The 17,538-nt window shown below is 40.8% G+C and overlaps 1 protein-coding gene across 1 annotated transcript in view; it reads right to left on the bottom strand.

The window, feature by feature from the left end:
* MYBPC1 (myosin binding protein C1) overlaps positions 1-17,538 on the bottom strand; it is a 93,853-nt gene that overhangs the window by 62,829 nt on the left and 13,486 nt on the right. Inside the window, exons 2-3 of the mRNA XM_054719408.1 lie at positions 10,642-10,683; positions 6,526-6,567 (exon numbers count right to left, since the gene is read on the bottom strand). Coding sequence (XP_054575383.1) covers positions 6,526-6,567; positions 10,642-10,683 — 84 coding nt within the window. The remainder of the gene's footprint in view (positions 1-6,525; positions 6,568-10,641; positions 10,684-17,538) is intronic.

Below are 17,538 nucleotides of genomic sequence, written 5' to 3'. Positions count from 1 at the left end.
AAATGAAATACCTGGTGATTTAAAAATATTTGCCATAAATTTAATTCAATATTAATATTTTATTCTTGTAACTTAAAGACTTTTATTTACTGAACTACATAAAGAATCTTGATTTAAAGTCCTGTAAAAATGACTGAAAAAATAAGTTTTAAAACTCAACCAAGTCCTAGAAAGGAACTTCCTTTATTATATAGAAATTAGAACCATTTTGAGTCAAATGAACACTTCATTTTATATAGGTTTTATAGGTATTTGTTTGCTTTATGCACAGGGTATAATGAATCCTTGAGTTAATTGTTTGGAATGCTAAATGATTAAGAAGAATATTCACATACTTTCATAAAACTAAAATGAAGAGATAAGCAAAATGTTGATGAATGAGTAGTTTTGATGTCCACTAAATGTTAAGACTATTTGGATGGACATGCACAATTAGTTTAGATTATTAAGACACCACATATTAAACCAAAGCTTCAGAGTGTCATGAAATGATCTAGATGATCCAACATTACTTCCAAACAGCAATTCCTGCTCAACTGGCAATTTTTGATTTCTTATGCATACATTTCCAAATTTACTTAAGTGCTAGAAAATATAATGGACAAGTTGACTGTTTCCCTTCTTTGAAAGGTAGCTTTGATCCACCTGGGGTGGCTCAGTGGTTGAGCGTTGACTTATGAACCATGAGGTCACAGTTCAATTCCCAGTCAGGGTACATGCCCAGGTTGCGGCTTAATCCCCAGTAGGGGGTGTGCAGGAGGCAGCAGATTGGTGATTCTCTCTCATCATTGATGTTTCTATCTCCCTCTCCTTTCCTCTCTGAAATCAATTTAAAAAATAAATAAATAAATAAATATAAATAAATAAATAAATAAATAAAAGTAACTTCGGTCCTGACATTTCTTAAGATTAGGAAACATAGTTAAGATGTAGGGATCCTGACCTGAAATTCTTGAAAAGTTGCCTGTTTAAATCTGGTTGAATTGGATGAGAATGAAAGGTTTCATTGTTTTTCTTTACCATGGAAAAACAGGATCTACTGCTAGAAGGGAAATTGAATATCCAAATCTTTTGAGTTGTGCCTAATTCAACAACATACATGGGAAAGGTGTGGCATCATACAAAGAACATTTTCAAAGAAAACAAAGCAAATAAGATATATACAATGTAAGTCACAATTTCTCTTTTTTTCTATTTAAAAAGTGACTACAACGATGATGAAAACATACACATCTGTTTTTGACTCTTTAGGATACAGCATATATGAAGACATGGACCTAGAGCAGCTGCACTTGCTCCCCTAGCTACACTGAAGGGAAATTCACCAAAGCAGAATTTTATTTGCCTTCAAGTCATGGGAAAATAGCATTTGTAAAACCGTAGAAAATGATTCTTTAAGCAACTGAAATTCCCAAAGAAGAATGTCTGGAAAGGAGAGAAATAATTTAGTCTCCTATTACATGGGATTTTTGGAGGATACACATGAAATTTGAAATTTGAAATTTGAGGGAAAGACTTCCACTGATAATAGGATATTTACATTCTTATAATTCTCCACACTCTCTTAAGCATAAAATAACTTCTACCTATGGTTGATTTCAATTGCCTTTTTACATTAATCTTTTATGTAAAACAAACTTGAGATTATTGTTGATATTTTAGAATAAAGACCAAAAAGCCTATAAAATTAAAATACATGTGAAATACATGTTTGGCTCAGTGGATAGAGCATCAGCCTGCAGACTGAAGGGTCCCGGGTTCAATTCTGTCAAGGGCATATGCCTGAATTTTGGGCATGCAGGAGGCAGCTGATCAATGATTCTCTCTCATCATTGATGTTTCTATCTCTCTCTCCCTCTCCCTCTCCCTTTCCCTTCCTTCCTGAAATCAATAAAAATATATTTTAAAAAAATCTAAAAAAATAAAAGTGACTATAAACAAGCCTCAGGTAAACACATGATTTGATTTAAACAGATTTATGAATTCCTCAAGCAGGGTAATCAGTTTTAGTAATTATTAACATACCAAAAATAAAAATAGCAACAATAACCACCATGTATGGAAGACAATAACACCAATGGCTAACACTAACTCATCATGTGTTAAGGCATTTGTTAGATTATTGTGTTTTCTTAATGAGAAGATACATGCCTTCACATTTTCATGCTTCTGAAATCAAGATTCATCTTACAATAAACATGTCTAATAAGTTTTTTCTTCCCCAAATCTATTAAATTGATATTGCATCTTATAATGGTTTTGTCTTAGAATCAAAAAGTATGGTGATATTGCCCAGCTGGTGTGGCTCAGCGGTTGAGCATCGATCTATGAATCAAGAGGTCACCAGTTCGATTCTCAGTCAGGACAGGTGCCTGGGTTGCAGGCTCGATCCCCAGTAGGGGGTGTGCAGGAGGCAGCTGATCAATGTTTCTCTCTATCCTTCTCCTTCCTCTCTCTAAAAATATATATATATATATTTAAAAGAAAACTATGGTGATATTAATTTTTAACAAACTTTTTCACAAAGAAATATGTAGTTAGAAGACACAGATAAAGCACAGAGACATTTTAATAGATGGTTGTCTGATACCTAAAGGTAAAATTCCACAAAAATATTTTAGCATGCTAGTAAGAAGCATGAAGATAGTGTTATTGCAGATGTAAAGAGACCTAAATGAAGAAAAAATATAATCATTTTTTAAATTAAAAGAATCATATTATTTAGGAGAAATTTTCTGGAACTTCTGTTGATTCACTTCCTCCTCTGCCAATCATGCTCATTCCCAAAGAAAGAGGCTTCAACTCAACTTATGTGAGCTCTTTAATATGCACAGAATTCATTTACGATAGTTTATGTGGTAAAGTTATTTTTAATGACTGGGAAAAAGAAAGATTTTACTTTTCTTGCCATGATTATCAAAAGGCAGTAACTATCCCAATTGGGCTTACCAAACAATATACAGACTATACATTAATAAGATACAAAAACTAAAATTAAAAAACATATATCAGAACTTAGGCATTAAAATGAGTACTTATTGTTAAAGTAACCTCTGATTCTACTGCTGCTGGCACATTTGCAACCACCTACAGGGCCAACCAGTTTTGACACTTGCCAGAGGGCCCATTGTTGAGGCACAGAAGAGAGTCAGTCTCATTACTTTATGTTCATGGATTCAATGTTGGTTGGCCATAAAAAGTATAATCCCATTTAAACACCTACATTCTTCTTTACACATGGCTCTCCATGACAATTGTCTGCTTTCAAAGCTGAAATGCACTGAATTCTGTTGATGGTCATTCTCTCCTCTAATGCTCCAGGAGGGCAGGACCCAGCACTAGACTCTGGCCTGGTACACAGCTCCCTCTGAACACTTGCTGAATAAATGAACGTTAGAATAAAAGACAGTTCTCTGGACCACTGATGGTATAAAAAAAGAATATGTACTTTACCTTTTTTTTTTTTTTTTTACCACCTGTCATATTCTTTCAGAATACATGGAAGAATTCTAAGTCACGGTAGCTTTATTTTTATAAGGACAATGCCTCCCAGTGATTTAAAGGGATTTGCACATGCAAATTCTGATATTGCTGTTTAGTTAAACACATTTTTTTTTCAAATTGCCATCTCTACTGTTTCAATTCCAGGACAAGTGGGCAGTATTAAGGAACAGGATAGCTGGATGGACAAGTCCAGAGGCAAACAAGCAAATCAACAAATAGTAAAACCCCATTCTGGGAAATCAGCTGTTTCCCAGACAGAGACTCTTAGTAAACATGAAAACTTGGCACATCTACCCACAAGCATTACTTGTAAGATTGATATCAGAACCAGACAATAGTCTGCGGCTACATAAAAAGGTTCAGAACATTTCCGGGTTGTTGCATAAATATCTGGGAATATTAAGGCTGTATTGGTATGAATGACATTCTTTACGGTGACAGTCTTGGAGCTATCAACTGAATATATTTCAATTACTTGGATAGGGGACCAATTAAGTGTGAACATGTACTAATATTCAGGCATGACCATTTTCAATAGCTTTAAGTGAGTTGGTTGTACATCATCTATCTGTTCTGAAGACTGTCTGTTCTGAGCACTCAATACACAGCATCATTGTCTCATTCTGAACCTCATTATTAAAAGTATGCATGGTGTGTTCATCATCTTGCCCAGACAATAGAAATAAAAATCTATCTAGATTACCATTGTCTATGGGATCAGCAGCTAAACCAGCGCGAAAATTCAAATGTTCATTCCTTCTATAGGTATTTATTAGGAGATTTCCTTGTGTGACTCTGTGGCAAAAACTAGTAAAAATGAGATGAGGGGCCCAAAGAGGTGGTAAGACATGGTGCCTGACTGTCAAAAAGCTCACACCTGTGAGGGAAATAAATGAACCATTAATATGTGATGAAGTGGAGAAAAGAGTGATTGAACAACAGAGGCAATAGGTCCAGAGAAGTCAGAAGGAGGAAGGGAGATGGAAGTCAGGGGAAAGCTGTATAAAGAAGTAAAACCAAGCTGAAGGGTTAAATCAATTAGATGGACTGAGGATTGGGGAGGGTGAAGGGCAGGAAGGACATTCTAGTCAATGCTGCAGAAAAGGTCTATTGCACTTGTCCATCTTGCTTATGCTCATGCACATCTTCTTTCTCAAACACAGCCATACAGACAGCAATGTTTACTGTGTGTATTCTTTGCTTAAGTATTTTTCTTTGAAATTTTCCTGTCCTTGATGAAAGTGGGTAATAGTTGAAAGGTTTGTATATTTAGAAACAACTTCTATTTACCTACCTTCTTTATTTAGGGATGTCACCTTCTATCCTAAATTGATTTTCTTCCTAGGCATGTAGGGAAAATAGATACATGACAGTTTATGTGTTTGGGCATGTGACTGTATGTGGCCATGTCCTTGCTTAACTTCTGCAAATGTCAGGGGAAAAAGGCTACTAATTTCAGGAGTCCCTCCCTAGTCATCTGGTCTGGCTCTTTCATCAAACTGCGTTCTCCAGAAAGAAGGGTTTTGTTGATTGGTTGACTGCTTGGTTGATTGGTTGACTGTAATATACAGAAAGTCATTTTCTCATTTAAACACACAAATATAATTGGATGACTTTTCACATTAAGGGTCAAGCACAGGCTTTGTTTAAACGTTGACAGCTTGCCCTCTGGGATTATATCATCTGCTCTGTTGGTTGAGCCTTACAACCTGGCCCGGACATCTTTCCAAATTTGGAAACAGAGGTGTATGCCATCAGCTTTGTAGAGAATAATGTTACAATAACTTCAGCCAGATGTCCAAACATCCTTGAACCCATCTCATGGAAGGAGTTCTAGGAGTTTGCATTGTCTGCATTCCATAAGCAAATAACCTTCAGACCGTCTCATGTAGCCAGGATTAGTATTCAGGTTACTATCCACAGAAGCCACTGAAGGTCAAGGACAAAGTGAGTGTACTAACAACATTATGTGTTCATTTATGAGCGCATAAGTTCAAGTTAGCTGAAGAAAAGTTGTCCAATATACTGAAAGAAAGAAAAAGGTATTTTACTCATGTATAGAAGACAATAATATTGTAAGAATTAGGTAATGAAATATAATATAGTAAGAATGAAGGTACTTAACATTTGTGGAGTGGTGTCCAGGAAAAAAGAAAAAGGTCTTATTGTAGTCAGGAAATAATTGGCTATTCCAAAATTTAAACTATGTCATTCATTACACAAATAAGAATGAATGTATAAGTCATGATACAAACATATAAAGCAGAATTGTCATATCTGCCTCTGTGAAAATTGTTTTTAGTAGAAAACTAATACTCCTTAGCTTAAGACAGATGGTCAGAAGTGACAATGACTTCCTCCATAGGGACACAAAGGAATTTGCATTTCACGGATCCATGTAATAAAGATTATATATTGTTTAGACTATCTACATATAAAGTAAAAACAATAATTTTGCAGAAATAAATGAGTTTCCAAATCAGTAAGGAGCAATGTGATGTTTGCTTAAGGTTGTCTTGTCTATCTATATGTCATTATATAAATCTACATGAATACATAGTGTTACAAAATGAGATGCTGGCCTTCAAAATTACTAGTGAAACCTGGAACAGTTTAGCACAGTGACATGAAAACATTCAATTCAAGAAAAACTGGGCAATCCAGATGAATTTCCAAATTGTTGTATTCCCCAGAAGACCAGACACCCCTTTTCCTTCATATGCACATTGGAAATTAGAAACTACCAATTAATTTGCTGGCATCTCAACAAGTGCTTGTCATTTTTTTTTTTTTATCGTTGTTGTTTTTCTTTTAGAAATGTGTGTAACAAAAATGGATCAAAGCATCATTTGCCATTATACTGACTGGGTTGTACAGATAAGATGAAAACAAGGAACACATAACCAGGCTGATGAAAGATAATGCAGAGAAATTCCATGGAGCCCCTCTGGCAACCTTTACTGACTTCTTTCTGCTTCTAATTTTATTGAATTCAGCCCCATTCTCCCTCCCTTCACTCACCTTTTGCTGGTGCAGTTCCGGCTTCCTTCTCTTTATTTGGTTCTGTGTGGAAAGTACAAGAACATTTTAAAAAAAAAACTTATTTATTTATATGTTTTATTTATTTGTTTGTGTTTGTTAATCCTCACCAGAGGATATTTTCCCATTGATCTTTTAGAGAGAGTGGAAGAAAGAGGGAAAGCCAGAGAGAAACATTGATGTGAAAGCAACCAAGGTACGTGCCCTTAACTGGAATCAAACCTGGGACCCTTTGGTCCTCAAGCTGATGTTCCATCCACTGAGCCAAACCGGCTAGGGCAACAAGCATACTTTTAAAGTGTCTTAAGGAAAGTATTTTATTGTGTGATGGGCAATAAGGGGGGGGGGGGAGTTAAATGAAAACAGACAGATCATAAATAATACTAATATTCACTTATTATGCCATACAGAAATGGTGAATTTGGGGAGTCTAATGTAGAGTCACATTCAACTGTTTATAAAGGCAATTAATTTGATCACTTTTGGAAAAAGTGTATGTATAAACATACAGTACAGATTTTTGTTAAAATACATTCAGCTCTGGGTTCATGTTAGAACATGCTGTCATGGAAGTGAATATAAAACATGGGTCATGCCCTAACTGGTTTGGCTCAGTGGATAGAGCGTCAGCCTGGTCCCAGGTTCGATTCCAGTCAAGGGCATGTACCTTGGTTGCGGGCACATCCCCAGTGGGGAGTGTGCAGGAGGCAGCTGATAGATGTTTCTCTCTCATCGATGTTTCTAACTCTCTATCCCTCTCCCTTCCTCTCTGTAAAAAAAATAAAATAAAAATAAAAATAAATAAAATAAAACATGGGTCATGCTCCAGCGGTCAATTGGTTAACGCATGGTGCTTATAAAATGTGGGTCAATTCCTTGTAGATCCCAACAAGAGACTTACTGATTTTTTAAGGATGTTTGATCCATGTAGTGGTTCTAATAGTTTTTATTTCTAAATAATACTACACTATCATGATTCTACTAGAGGCCCAGTGCACGAAATTTGTGCACTTTGGGAAGGGGGGGATCCCTGAGCCTGGCCTGTGCCCTCTGGTAGTCCGGGACCCCTCGCTCCCTACCATCCGCCTGCTTGCTGCTCCTTACCGCTTGGCTCGCTGCTCCTTAGAGCTGCCGCAGAGGTGGGAGAGGCTCCCACCACCGCTGCTGTTCTTGTCAGCTGTGAGCCCAGCTTCTGGCTAAGCAGCGCTCCCCCTGTGGGAGCACACTGACCACCAGGGGCAGCTCCTGCATTGAGCATCTGAACCCTGGTGGTCAGTGTGCATCATAGTGACCGGTCATTCTGGTCATTCCATCATAATGGTTGCTTAGTCTTTTATTATATAGACTAGAGGCCTGGTGCACGAAATTTGTGCACGGGGTGGGGGGGAGTGTCCCTCAGCCCAGCCTGCACACTCTCCAATCTGGGACATCCCTCTCAATCCGGGACTGCTGGCTCCTAACTGCTTACATGCCTGCCTGCCTGCCTGATTGCCCCTAACCGCTTCTGCCTGCCAGCCTAATCGCCCCCAACTGCCCTCCCTGCTGGCCTGATCGCCCCCAACTGGCCTCCCCTGCTGGTTTGGTTGCCCCTAACTGCCCTCCCCTACTGGCCTGGTTGCCCCTAACTGCCCTCCCCTGCAGGCCTGGTCCCCTCCAACTGCCCTCCCTGGCAGGCCTGGTCGCCCCCAACTGCCCTCCCCTGCTGGCCTGGTCACACCAAACTGCCCTCCCCTGCAGGCCTGGTTGCCCCCAACTGCCCTCCACTGCCAGCCCAATCACCCCCAATACCCTATTTTATATAGGGTATAAAATCTATAATTGTACAATAGTTTTAAATAAAATAATTTGGGACAAATATTAATCTTCTGGGTTGAGTTGAGTGCCAATAGTACAATATGATAGCAGGAAAATCATATTTTATCAGTTGAGACCATCTATTCTGCATTTCTCTCTGTTCAAAACCACATTAGTTTAGATACCTTCAAATGGTATCTGACTTGTGGTACATGTAAGAAAGAAATTCTTTCAAGCAAGAACTCTTTCTCTTTTTTTATTGAATATAGATCTGAATCTTAGTTAACTAATAAAGACACTTTGAGCAGAGTTTCATAGGAGACTTGTTTGAGCAACAGGAAGTCAGTATTGTGCAATGACTATGAAATATGGCATAATAAGGGAAACTTTATAGTGGCCCAGTGACAGCTACTGATCTGAAGAACAGAAGGGAAAGGTTATATCTGTAATGGCCTGTAGGTCCTCAATGTATACAATGTTGGCAAAGATAACTCTGTATGTGCAAGAAGGAAACATACCAAAAGAGAAGTTCCTCAGAAGAATGTCACACATTTATATGGTTGAAAGAAAACTAAACTTGATTTCACTCCTGTTTAAACTCATGGCACTGAGCCTGTTTCATTCATTTTGACACATAGCAATACTCTTCTATACTACTGGAGGGTTTGGGGCATGTGGTCTGGTATTCTTAGCTGGACAAAGGGGCTTCTGTGAGCAGTTAGATTTCTCAAACTGTCTTCCAGAAAATGATCTCCAGGGTGAAAGAACTTCATAATCCCCTTACACATTTAATTGCAAAAAGATCACTAGCAACTGAGGTCTTATTCAATTCCTGCTTTCGACTAGGCTGGACTGGTCTACAGGGTCCTCCCACGCTTGTCTTCACACCACATTCTCAACTCAAGTAACATGCATTAAATCACATACCGCCTTGTGAAGTTCTTAGAGTTTTGCTTCATGTTTCAACATAGTGGTTGTAATTTACTGAATTGTTCCCTGGTCCGTGTTTTATTCTGTATGTGGCATTAAGCACACTGAATACACAGAAATGTTTTCTAAGAGTTCTCCACTGCATCCAGTTCAGTTTGCTTGTACCCATTATCAATAAGAATCTGGTAGAGAGCCCTGTATCCTTCTGAAGGGTTAAGGCAGAGTTACGCACATGGTGAATACCCTATGAATAATTCTTTCTCAAAAAATGTTCAATTACCATTTACGTTCAATATTACTTCGTGTACAGCATAGTGGTTAGACAATCATATACTTTACAAAGTGTTCCCTCTAATATCTCCACTACCTACCTGACACCACACATAGTTATCAGAATATTATTGACTAGTCCCTTTGCTGTACTTTACATTCCCACGATTATTTGGTAACTACCAATCTGTACCACTCAATCCCTTCACCTTTTTCATCCAGGCCTCTGGAAACCATCAGTCTATTCTCTGTATGTACAGTCTGTGTGAATAATTCTTTAATGAATGCCAGTTTCTCATCCTGTTCAAGGAGGAAGAGATGCGGGAAGGCACTTTGATGTCTTCATAGGAAAAGGTACATCGCCTCCATCTTGAGGGTCATTTGCATGGTAGACAAATGACTCTGGAGACCCATGCTGGGAGTTTAACATTCCACTCAGGCCTGTCTTCCTTTCAGTCTTGTTCTCTTCCTTGGGTCCATGTAGGTATAAAAGCTGGCTTCACCTGGTGTGTGTCACTGGGCACTGCCTCTACCTGCCAAGTTCACTGGAACTCTTTACTCCTTGTTTTTTTTTGTTGCCACCTGGTGGACAACAGGATACTAAGAACTGGAGAAATTGGTTCTGATGTTGAGACTCAGGCCACCAAATCTTCCGAGAAACTCGCTGAGGAGTTTCTGGAGGTGCTTGATGGTGGCAGAGTCCAAGTCGCCAAGGGGCTGCTGATCTTCCAGAACGGAGGTGGGATCTGCTCTCCACTCTCACAAGAAGGATGTGCATTTTGTTTGCTCTGAGCTTATGTGAAAAAGCCGTCAGCCCCTCAGAGGCCCAGCCCCTACAACACTAAAACATCAGCACAACTACAATTTGGGCATAACTCGAAGGGTTTTACAAGTATATGACGTGTCATCTAAATTAGATCAACGTGAGAGGGTTATATGGACACAATGTATTGTTATTATTATTATAAACCCATGACAACTGTGGTCATCCACTTTCTCCATAGGAGTTAGAGTAAAGCTCCCAGCTTCACTGAAGGCCAAATCATGCCGGGAGAGACATTCTGGATTTGCAGTCCGAATGGGTGAGATAGTGTCTTTACTTACCTTCCGGGGGTGGAGCTGGGGCTGGGGCTGGCACTTCATTTTCTAGAAATGAAAAGAGTAACGTAAGTGTTAGGCTCTTGTAACACAGAGCTACTTTTCATGCCCCTGGCTGCACTAAAGTCTAGGCCGTCATCTTACTGGTACTAACAAGAGGGATGAAGCAGGTAAAACATCAACCTGTGACATCAAGAGGCCCAAGACACGATGCCTTTTGGTTTATGGTGTGGGGTAAGCATCTAAATGGTATTGTATAGCCCAGCCAGCATGGCTCAGTGGTTGAGCGTCAACCCATGAACCAGGAGGTCACAGTTCGATTCCTCTATCCCCAGTGTGGGGTGTGCAGGAGGCAGCTGATCAATGATTCTCTCTCCTCCTCATTGATGTTTCTATATCTTTCTCCCTCTCTCTTCCTCCCTGAACTCAATAAAAATAAAAATAAAATAATATTTTTTATAAAAAATAAATGGTATTGTATAGATTTCCAGGAGATGGCAGAGACTAGGGATGGATAGAGCACAGGTAAAATGGGGATCCAGGTGTCAGGGTCATATGCCCGGAGTAGATTTCCACCTACACTTATCCAAAGGTTTTAGAGCTCTGGTTTTGAGGTTTTATACTTGGCTTTAGAGATCCAGAATTATAGAGCAGTCTGGCAGTAAAGTCTGTTAAAGAAACTTCTGTTAAAGAACATTCTATGTCCAAGTCCCTAAAGGCACACCCCGTGACCAAAGGGCATAGAATTTCCCCTGCTGAGTCCCGGCGGATGCCCAGGATTGGGGATTAGTGACCTGCGCGTGAGGACCAGCTGCTACTCATGCGCAGGTCACTAATTGGAGTGGAGAGTAGATCCCACCTCGGTTCTGGACCAGCACAGGAAGACGCAGTTAACGAAGGCGATCTCATTTGCAATTATTTTCTTCTTGACAATTAAATATCAAAGCAAAGTTTTTATATTATAGGCACTCTGTGGGATCCCTGGAGTTTTATCTTTGTCTGGATCTACGATTTTCCACATTTTTCCAAAAGTGGCTCTTTCCAAGCCAAGAGGACAATACCTCACAACCAGCTGTGTGGCCCAAGAGTCATTTCTATGAGCAGGCCAAGCGCCCTGTTTCAGTCTGGACAGACAGGAGTGGGTATCAAAGAAGGGCTAGATGTCATGGCAACAGAAAACGATAAAGGAGAGATGCAGGGCTGCCAGGATGTAGCAATGTCTTCTTCCATCACTACTTTTTTTTTGTGCCAGTTATAAACTCCAATCGAAATTAAAAAATGATTTTCATTCAGATGATCATATAAATAAATATATTACTATTTAGTAATAAGGTAGGGAAAAAATGACTAAATGGAAAAAAACACACACATATAACCCTAGCCGGTTTGGCTCAGTGGACAGAGCATCTGCCTACGGACTAAAAGATCCCCCGTTCGATTCCGGTCAAGGGCACGTACTTTGGTTGCACGCTCCTCCCTGGCCCGGGCCCTGGTCGGGGTGGGTGCAGGAGGCAACCAATCTCTGTGTTTCTCTCACATCAGTGTTTCTCTCTGTCTTTCCCTCTCTCTTCCACTCTCTCTAAAAATCAAACAAACAAAAAAATCCACACATATAACCTTTCAGATTGGCAGACGATAACGTGACAGGATGTCATGTGGCTTAAAGATACAGTGAAAGACACATGTTCCATAGATGGCATCTTCCTTGGCCACATCATGGAAACGATCTTTAGTGCCATTGGCAACCAGAAGACAAAGCCCAGGGTCAAAGCATTTTATTTTCAGAGTTCTGAGTGCAGAGGTGGAAATCTAATGTTGAGCTCTCAGCTTTGGGTGAGCTGATTCAGCACATGGATATCAGAATACTGAGAGCGAGAAGCCCATTTCTTTGACATGCTATCTCTGTTGCCCATTGCCTGAGGACCTCTTCCTGGCTCTCTTTGCAGACAAGTTTCTCCTCCCTCCAGTCTGTTTTTTAAAAAAACTGTATTTTTATTTATTTCAGAGAGGAAGAGAGAGGGAAAGATAGAAACATCAATGATGAGAGAGAATCATTGATTAGTTGCCTCCTGCACGCCCCCTAATGGGGATCGAGCCCACAACCTTGGCATGCACCCTGACTGGGAATCTAACCATGACCTCGTGGTTCATAGGTCAATGCTCAACCACTGAGCCACACCAACTGGGCTCCCTTCAGTCTTTTTCCCCACAGCTGCAGGGATTACTTAGGCCAAACTGGTTTTCATCCTGTTATTCTACACTAGAGGGTCCTGTTACCTATTTGGTTAGGTCTAGGCCCTTGAGGTTAGCATTCAAAGCCACTGTCAGCAGCCACTTCCTCCCTCTCCCTCAGGGCGGCCCCTCTGTTCTAGAGCTGGGGTCTCTCTTCGCCTTCTGACCTTTCTGCCACTGAGAAGAGTGATGATCTTCTTCCCAACAGACCTTTTGTGTTTTTCTCTACGTGGGATTGTGTCAGACAGACTTAGGTTTTTGAATCCTGACTCTACGCCCTATTAGTTGTGTGACCTGGGCAATTCCTTAATCTCTATCAGCTTGGTGTCCCCATCTGTGAAATAAGAATAAGATAAAAGACCTCCGAGGGTGCTAATCCTATGTAAAATACTCAGCAACGTTCCTGGCATGTAGATAGAGCTCTATAATGTATAGCAATAACTATTACCACTATTGTCTGATAGTAATCTTGACCTATCTTTTTGACATTTCTTGCAAGACACTCAGAGCTAATTATTCCATTCTGTTCCTCTCCCTTATTTTCTTGGAATTCTGGGCCACATCATAATACATTCTTCATTCATTAATTATTTTTCATTAATCTTCAGTTGTCTTTGTATATTTATGTTTCTTTTCCCTCACAACAAAATCAGAACAGGGATCTTTCATTTTTTTTCTTTTCTCCCTGGTACCTCATTTTACTGCCGAAAACACAGTAAGTGTGCAGTGAATTGATTTTAAAAAAACTTAAGAAGGGCTTTTTTGGTGATTGCACATAAACTATCAAATTGGTGGTACTTTCTCAGCATGTATGTAAACAAAGGCCTATTTTGTAAGGGAAGCTGTAGTTACTTAAAATCCAGTTTTGGAAGTAACGCCAAGGGTGAATTCTAATCAAATAAATAAAAGCGAATAGTCTTGAACACTGACACTGTAAATGTGCCCTGAATATGAGCTCTCCATTTCCATTGTGTCTGAATGCCCCAAATCAAAACAAAGTGAGAATTTAAAGGGCTTAATTCCACTTCTGAGAAATCCACATAGCATGGGTCATTACGGAATAGTAAGAACAACAGAGACTTAGGATATAAATGCTAGTACATTTTTAGAAAGGTTGCAGGAAGGAAAAACAGAAAAATGCAGCTTACCTGGTAGGTAGGCAGAGCTAGAACTTCTCCTTCTTAAAACCATAGAAACTCCATTACTTTACAGCCAGTGAAGGAATAAATAAAGCACAATCACTTTTTGGCACCCACCACATGTAGGACCTAGTGTATATTAATTCTTACCATCCTTACAACTCTATGCCATCAGTGCTATAATTCCCCCCATTTTGCAGAAAGAAACTGAGGCCAGGCGAGGTCCCACAGCTCCTGAAGGGTGGCCCAGGTCTGCCTGACTCAGAACCTGGGCTCTGCAGCCTGGTGCTGCATTTCCCCTCTCAGATGCTCATACTTGTGGAGCAGAAGTAAACGGATGGCCTTTTCAGAGATACTAGAGGCCTGGTGCACAAAATTCGTACACTGCGGGGGGGTATCCCTCAGCCTGGCCTGCGCCCTCTCGCAGTCTGGGAGCCCTTGGGGGATGTCTGTGGGCCTAAGCTGGCAGTCGGACATCCTTAGCACTGCCACAGGGGTGGGAGAGGCTCCCACCACCACTGCTACACTCACCAGCTGTGAACCCGGCTTCTGGTTGAGCAGCGCTCCCCCTGTTGGAACGCACTGACCACCAGGGGGCAGCTCCTGCATTTAGCGTCTGCCCTCTGGTGGTCAGTGCGCATCATCACAACTGGTCATTCTGCCGTTCGGTCTGCTTGCATATTAGACTTTTATTATATAGAATTACTGCATTTCCCCCACCGAATTGACTGGTCTTAACCTATTGAATGCCATAAGCATCTGTAGATGCAAGCGGCGGACCTTCCCCACACGCCATGCAAATCTATTTAAAAAAAATGTTTTCCCTAAGTGGCAGCTCTGACCAACTTTAAAATCATTTTGTTGTGAGAATTTTCAGCCGAAAATATTCAAGAACACCTGAATTATGAGTAATATATTTATAATATTCATTGCAAATTGATTTTTTAATTAAATTCAAAATATCATGGCATGTGGGGATGGTTTCCGTTTTGGATGCGTGGCAGTTATTATTGCCATGGCCACACAGCCTCAGGTGGATGTTGCCTTGTCTGTAGGAGTAGAGCGTGCCTTAATTTCCTCTCCTAGGCAATGGAAATAATAGCAGAATTTATCTCAAAGGTTGTTGGCAGCAATGAGTGAGTTCCTGCAGGGGCAGGAAACATGGTACACCCTGTATATGTTTTATCCCTTCTTGGTTATCATCATCATTATCAGAATTTTACTCTAACACACGTTGTCTTTCCACATATGCCACCTGCCAGGGATTGGCCTTCTTTTGAGGTCTGTGCATTGCGTCATGTTCTAGAACACGTCTGATATTGGGGTGGGAGGTGAGGAAGCATCTGGGAACCGAACAGAGGACTCTCACTCTCCTACTATAAAATGGTAATAACTGATTTTGATGACATTTACATGCATGATATAGAGTGTGCACAATGTAGATAACTCTATCAATCAATCCTGGTGGGACAGAAAAGATAAGAAAATGAACTCTCAATAGTTTTCAGTGCACGTGAAACAAAGAATACCAGCTGTCTTAAACCAGGAGAGATGGGGAACCAAGAGTAACGAAGGCCAAGTGGCACATGACTGAGACTGAACACAAACCATTGCAGGTATGTCTCGGGGCCCAAAACTCTCTTACTTTAATTCACACCTGTGTCTCTGACTTTGCCCATAGCTTTGCCCACTCCTCTAATAATCATTTGCATGTTCCCAAAATTCATTGGCTGCCTCTGTAACAATAATTCATTCACAGCAATTTCCACAGGATCCCACTGAATAGGGCTGTAGGAAGAGGCACCCATGCAACTGGAATTCATTGAGCTCCCATATGAATTTAATAAGAACAGCGGCGCTTATACTGGTAAATGAGGCTAAGATGAGATGCCAGTGTTTAAGAAGCTCACAGGTAAATGAACTGCCCTTTCTACCAATTTACTCACTGAACCGAATATTTTGAGGTAGCTTGCTCTCTCAAAATATTCTAAATGCACCACCTCCAGGCCCCTCTAGTGCTTTTGAAACTGCAGACAGATCATCTATAGGGATTTGGTCAAGTGCAGATTCTGACTCTGGGTTCAAGATTCTGCATTTCTAACAGGCTCCCAGGTGATGCTGATGCTGCCAGTCCCTGACACACACTTAGAGAGACAAGGCTCAGACTATGCCCTGACTTTCACCAAGTCCCCTCCTTTTCAAATGCCATCGTGAATGCGAAGGGTTTACAGTAGGTGGAGAGCTTTCTTCTCTCTTTGATCACAAGCTTCTTGAGGACAAGGCCTGTCTCCTCCTCCTTTTCAAAGTCTGCACAGCAGCTGCTCCATAAATATAGTTGACTGGCAGCCTGTTCCTACCCGCACAAAAGGCCCTTCCCCTCACTGCCAGGAAATGAAGAACCGGCCCCTGGCACTCTAAGGGCAGCTTTCTTCGTCTGTCTTACCCACAGGGAACACTATGTCTCCCATTGGTGACCCTCCCGCTGGCTGTATGCTCACAAGCATTCACCCAACCCCATCATTTATATTTCTTCTTACTGTCAACACCTCTTCCATTTCTTAACAAGGGCAGGAGAGCAATTAGGACTAGAGTTTTGGCCGTCAATGACAGTATACCCCTTGCCTTTCTAAGGAATCCCCCCTTTCAAAATATGGGCTGCATTTCTTAGCAAAAAGCCCCCCAGACAGGCATGGACAAGCATGCCACCTCTGCCGTCAACTAGTTTAGTCTTGCTGTGACTATCGGAAGGCACCTGGCCTTGGGAAGCTCTTGAGATTTAGAGCAAATGGGTATTTATTCTTGGGAGGTTCTACTACATCTCTGCTTTTTCAAAAGCCAAAGGGCAAATTCCAATCAACTTTTCTGCCATGTGAGGAAAGGTGGCTCTTTGCCTTCTTCCCTTCATCCCATTGTCTGCATTAGAAAGCAGACCAACAGGATGGACTAAAGAAGCAGGGATATATAAGTTGCTGTTTTTATTTTTTTTTAATATACCTTTTTATTGTTTTCAGAGAGAGGAAGGGAGAGGGAGAGAGAGAGATAGAAACATCAATGATGAGAGAGGAACATCAATGATCGATTGCCTCCTGCATGCCCCACACTGGGGATTGAGCCCACAACCTGGGCATGTGCCCTGACCAGGAATTGAACTGTGACCTCCTGGTTCATAGGTCAAAGCTCAACCACTGAGCCATGCCAGCCAGGCTGTTGTTGCTGTTTTTAAACTTTTCCTTTTTTTTTTTTTTAACAAAAAGAAGAAACTAAATACTCTAAAAAGTTAAGCCCAAGGAAATATTTTAATGGACAATGTGAAAATGAATTGGATTCTGAACCAGCAAGTCAAGCAAGCTCCTTCCCCTTTTGGCAAGCACGACTGCTCTTTGATCCTGTCTGGTTCACAGATATAGACTTTCCCTCTGCAACACTGAAATGCTTTCAAAGGGCTCGAGCTATTTATGGTGGATTTTTCCTATGACCACCTACTGTAAAAAGCACAGGTATGCCACCAATGGCAGGCCCGCACAGTGAGTGC

The sequence above is a fragment of the Eptesicus fuscus genome, chromosome 7, assembly GCF_027574615.1.
Source record: "Eptesicus fuscus isolate TK198812 chromosome 7, DD_ASM_mEF_20220401, whole genome shotgun sequence".
NCBI classification, from domain to species: domain Eukaryota; kingdom Metazoa; phylum Chordata; class Mammalia; order Chiroptera; family Vespertilionidae; genus Eptesicus; species Eptesicus fuscus.
The sequence above is the reverse complement of the archived record's forward strand: the minus strand, read 5'-3'. Positions and strand labels throughout refer to the sequence as shown.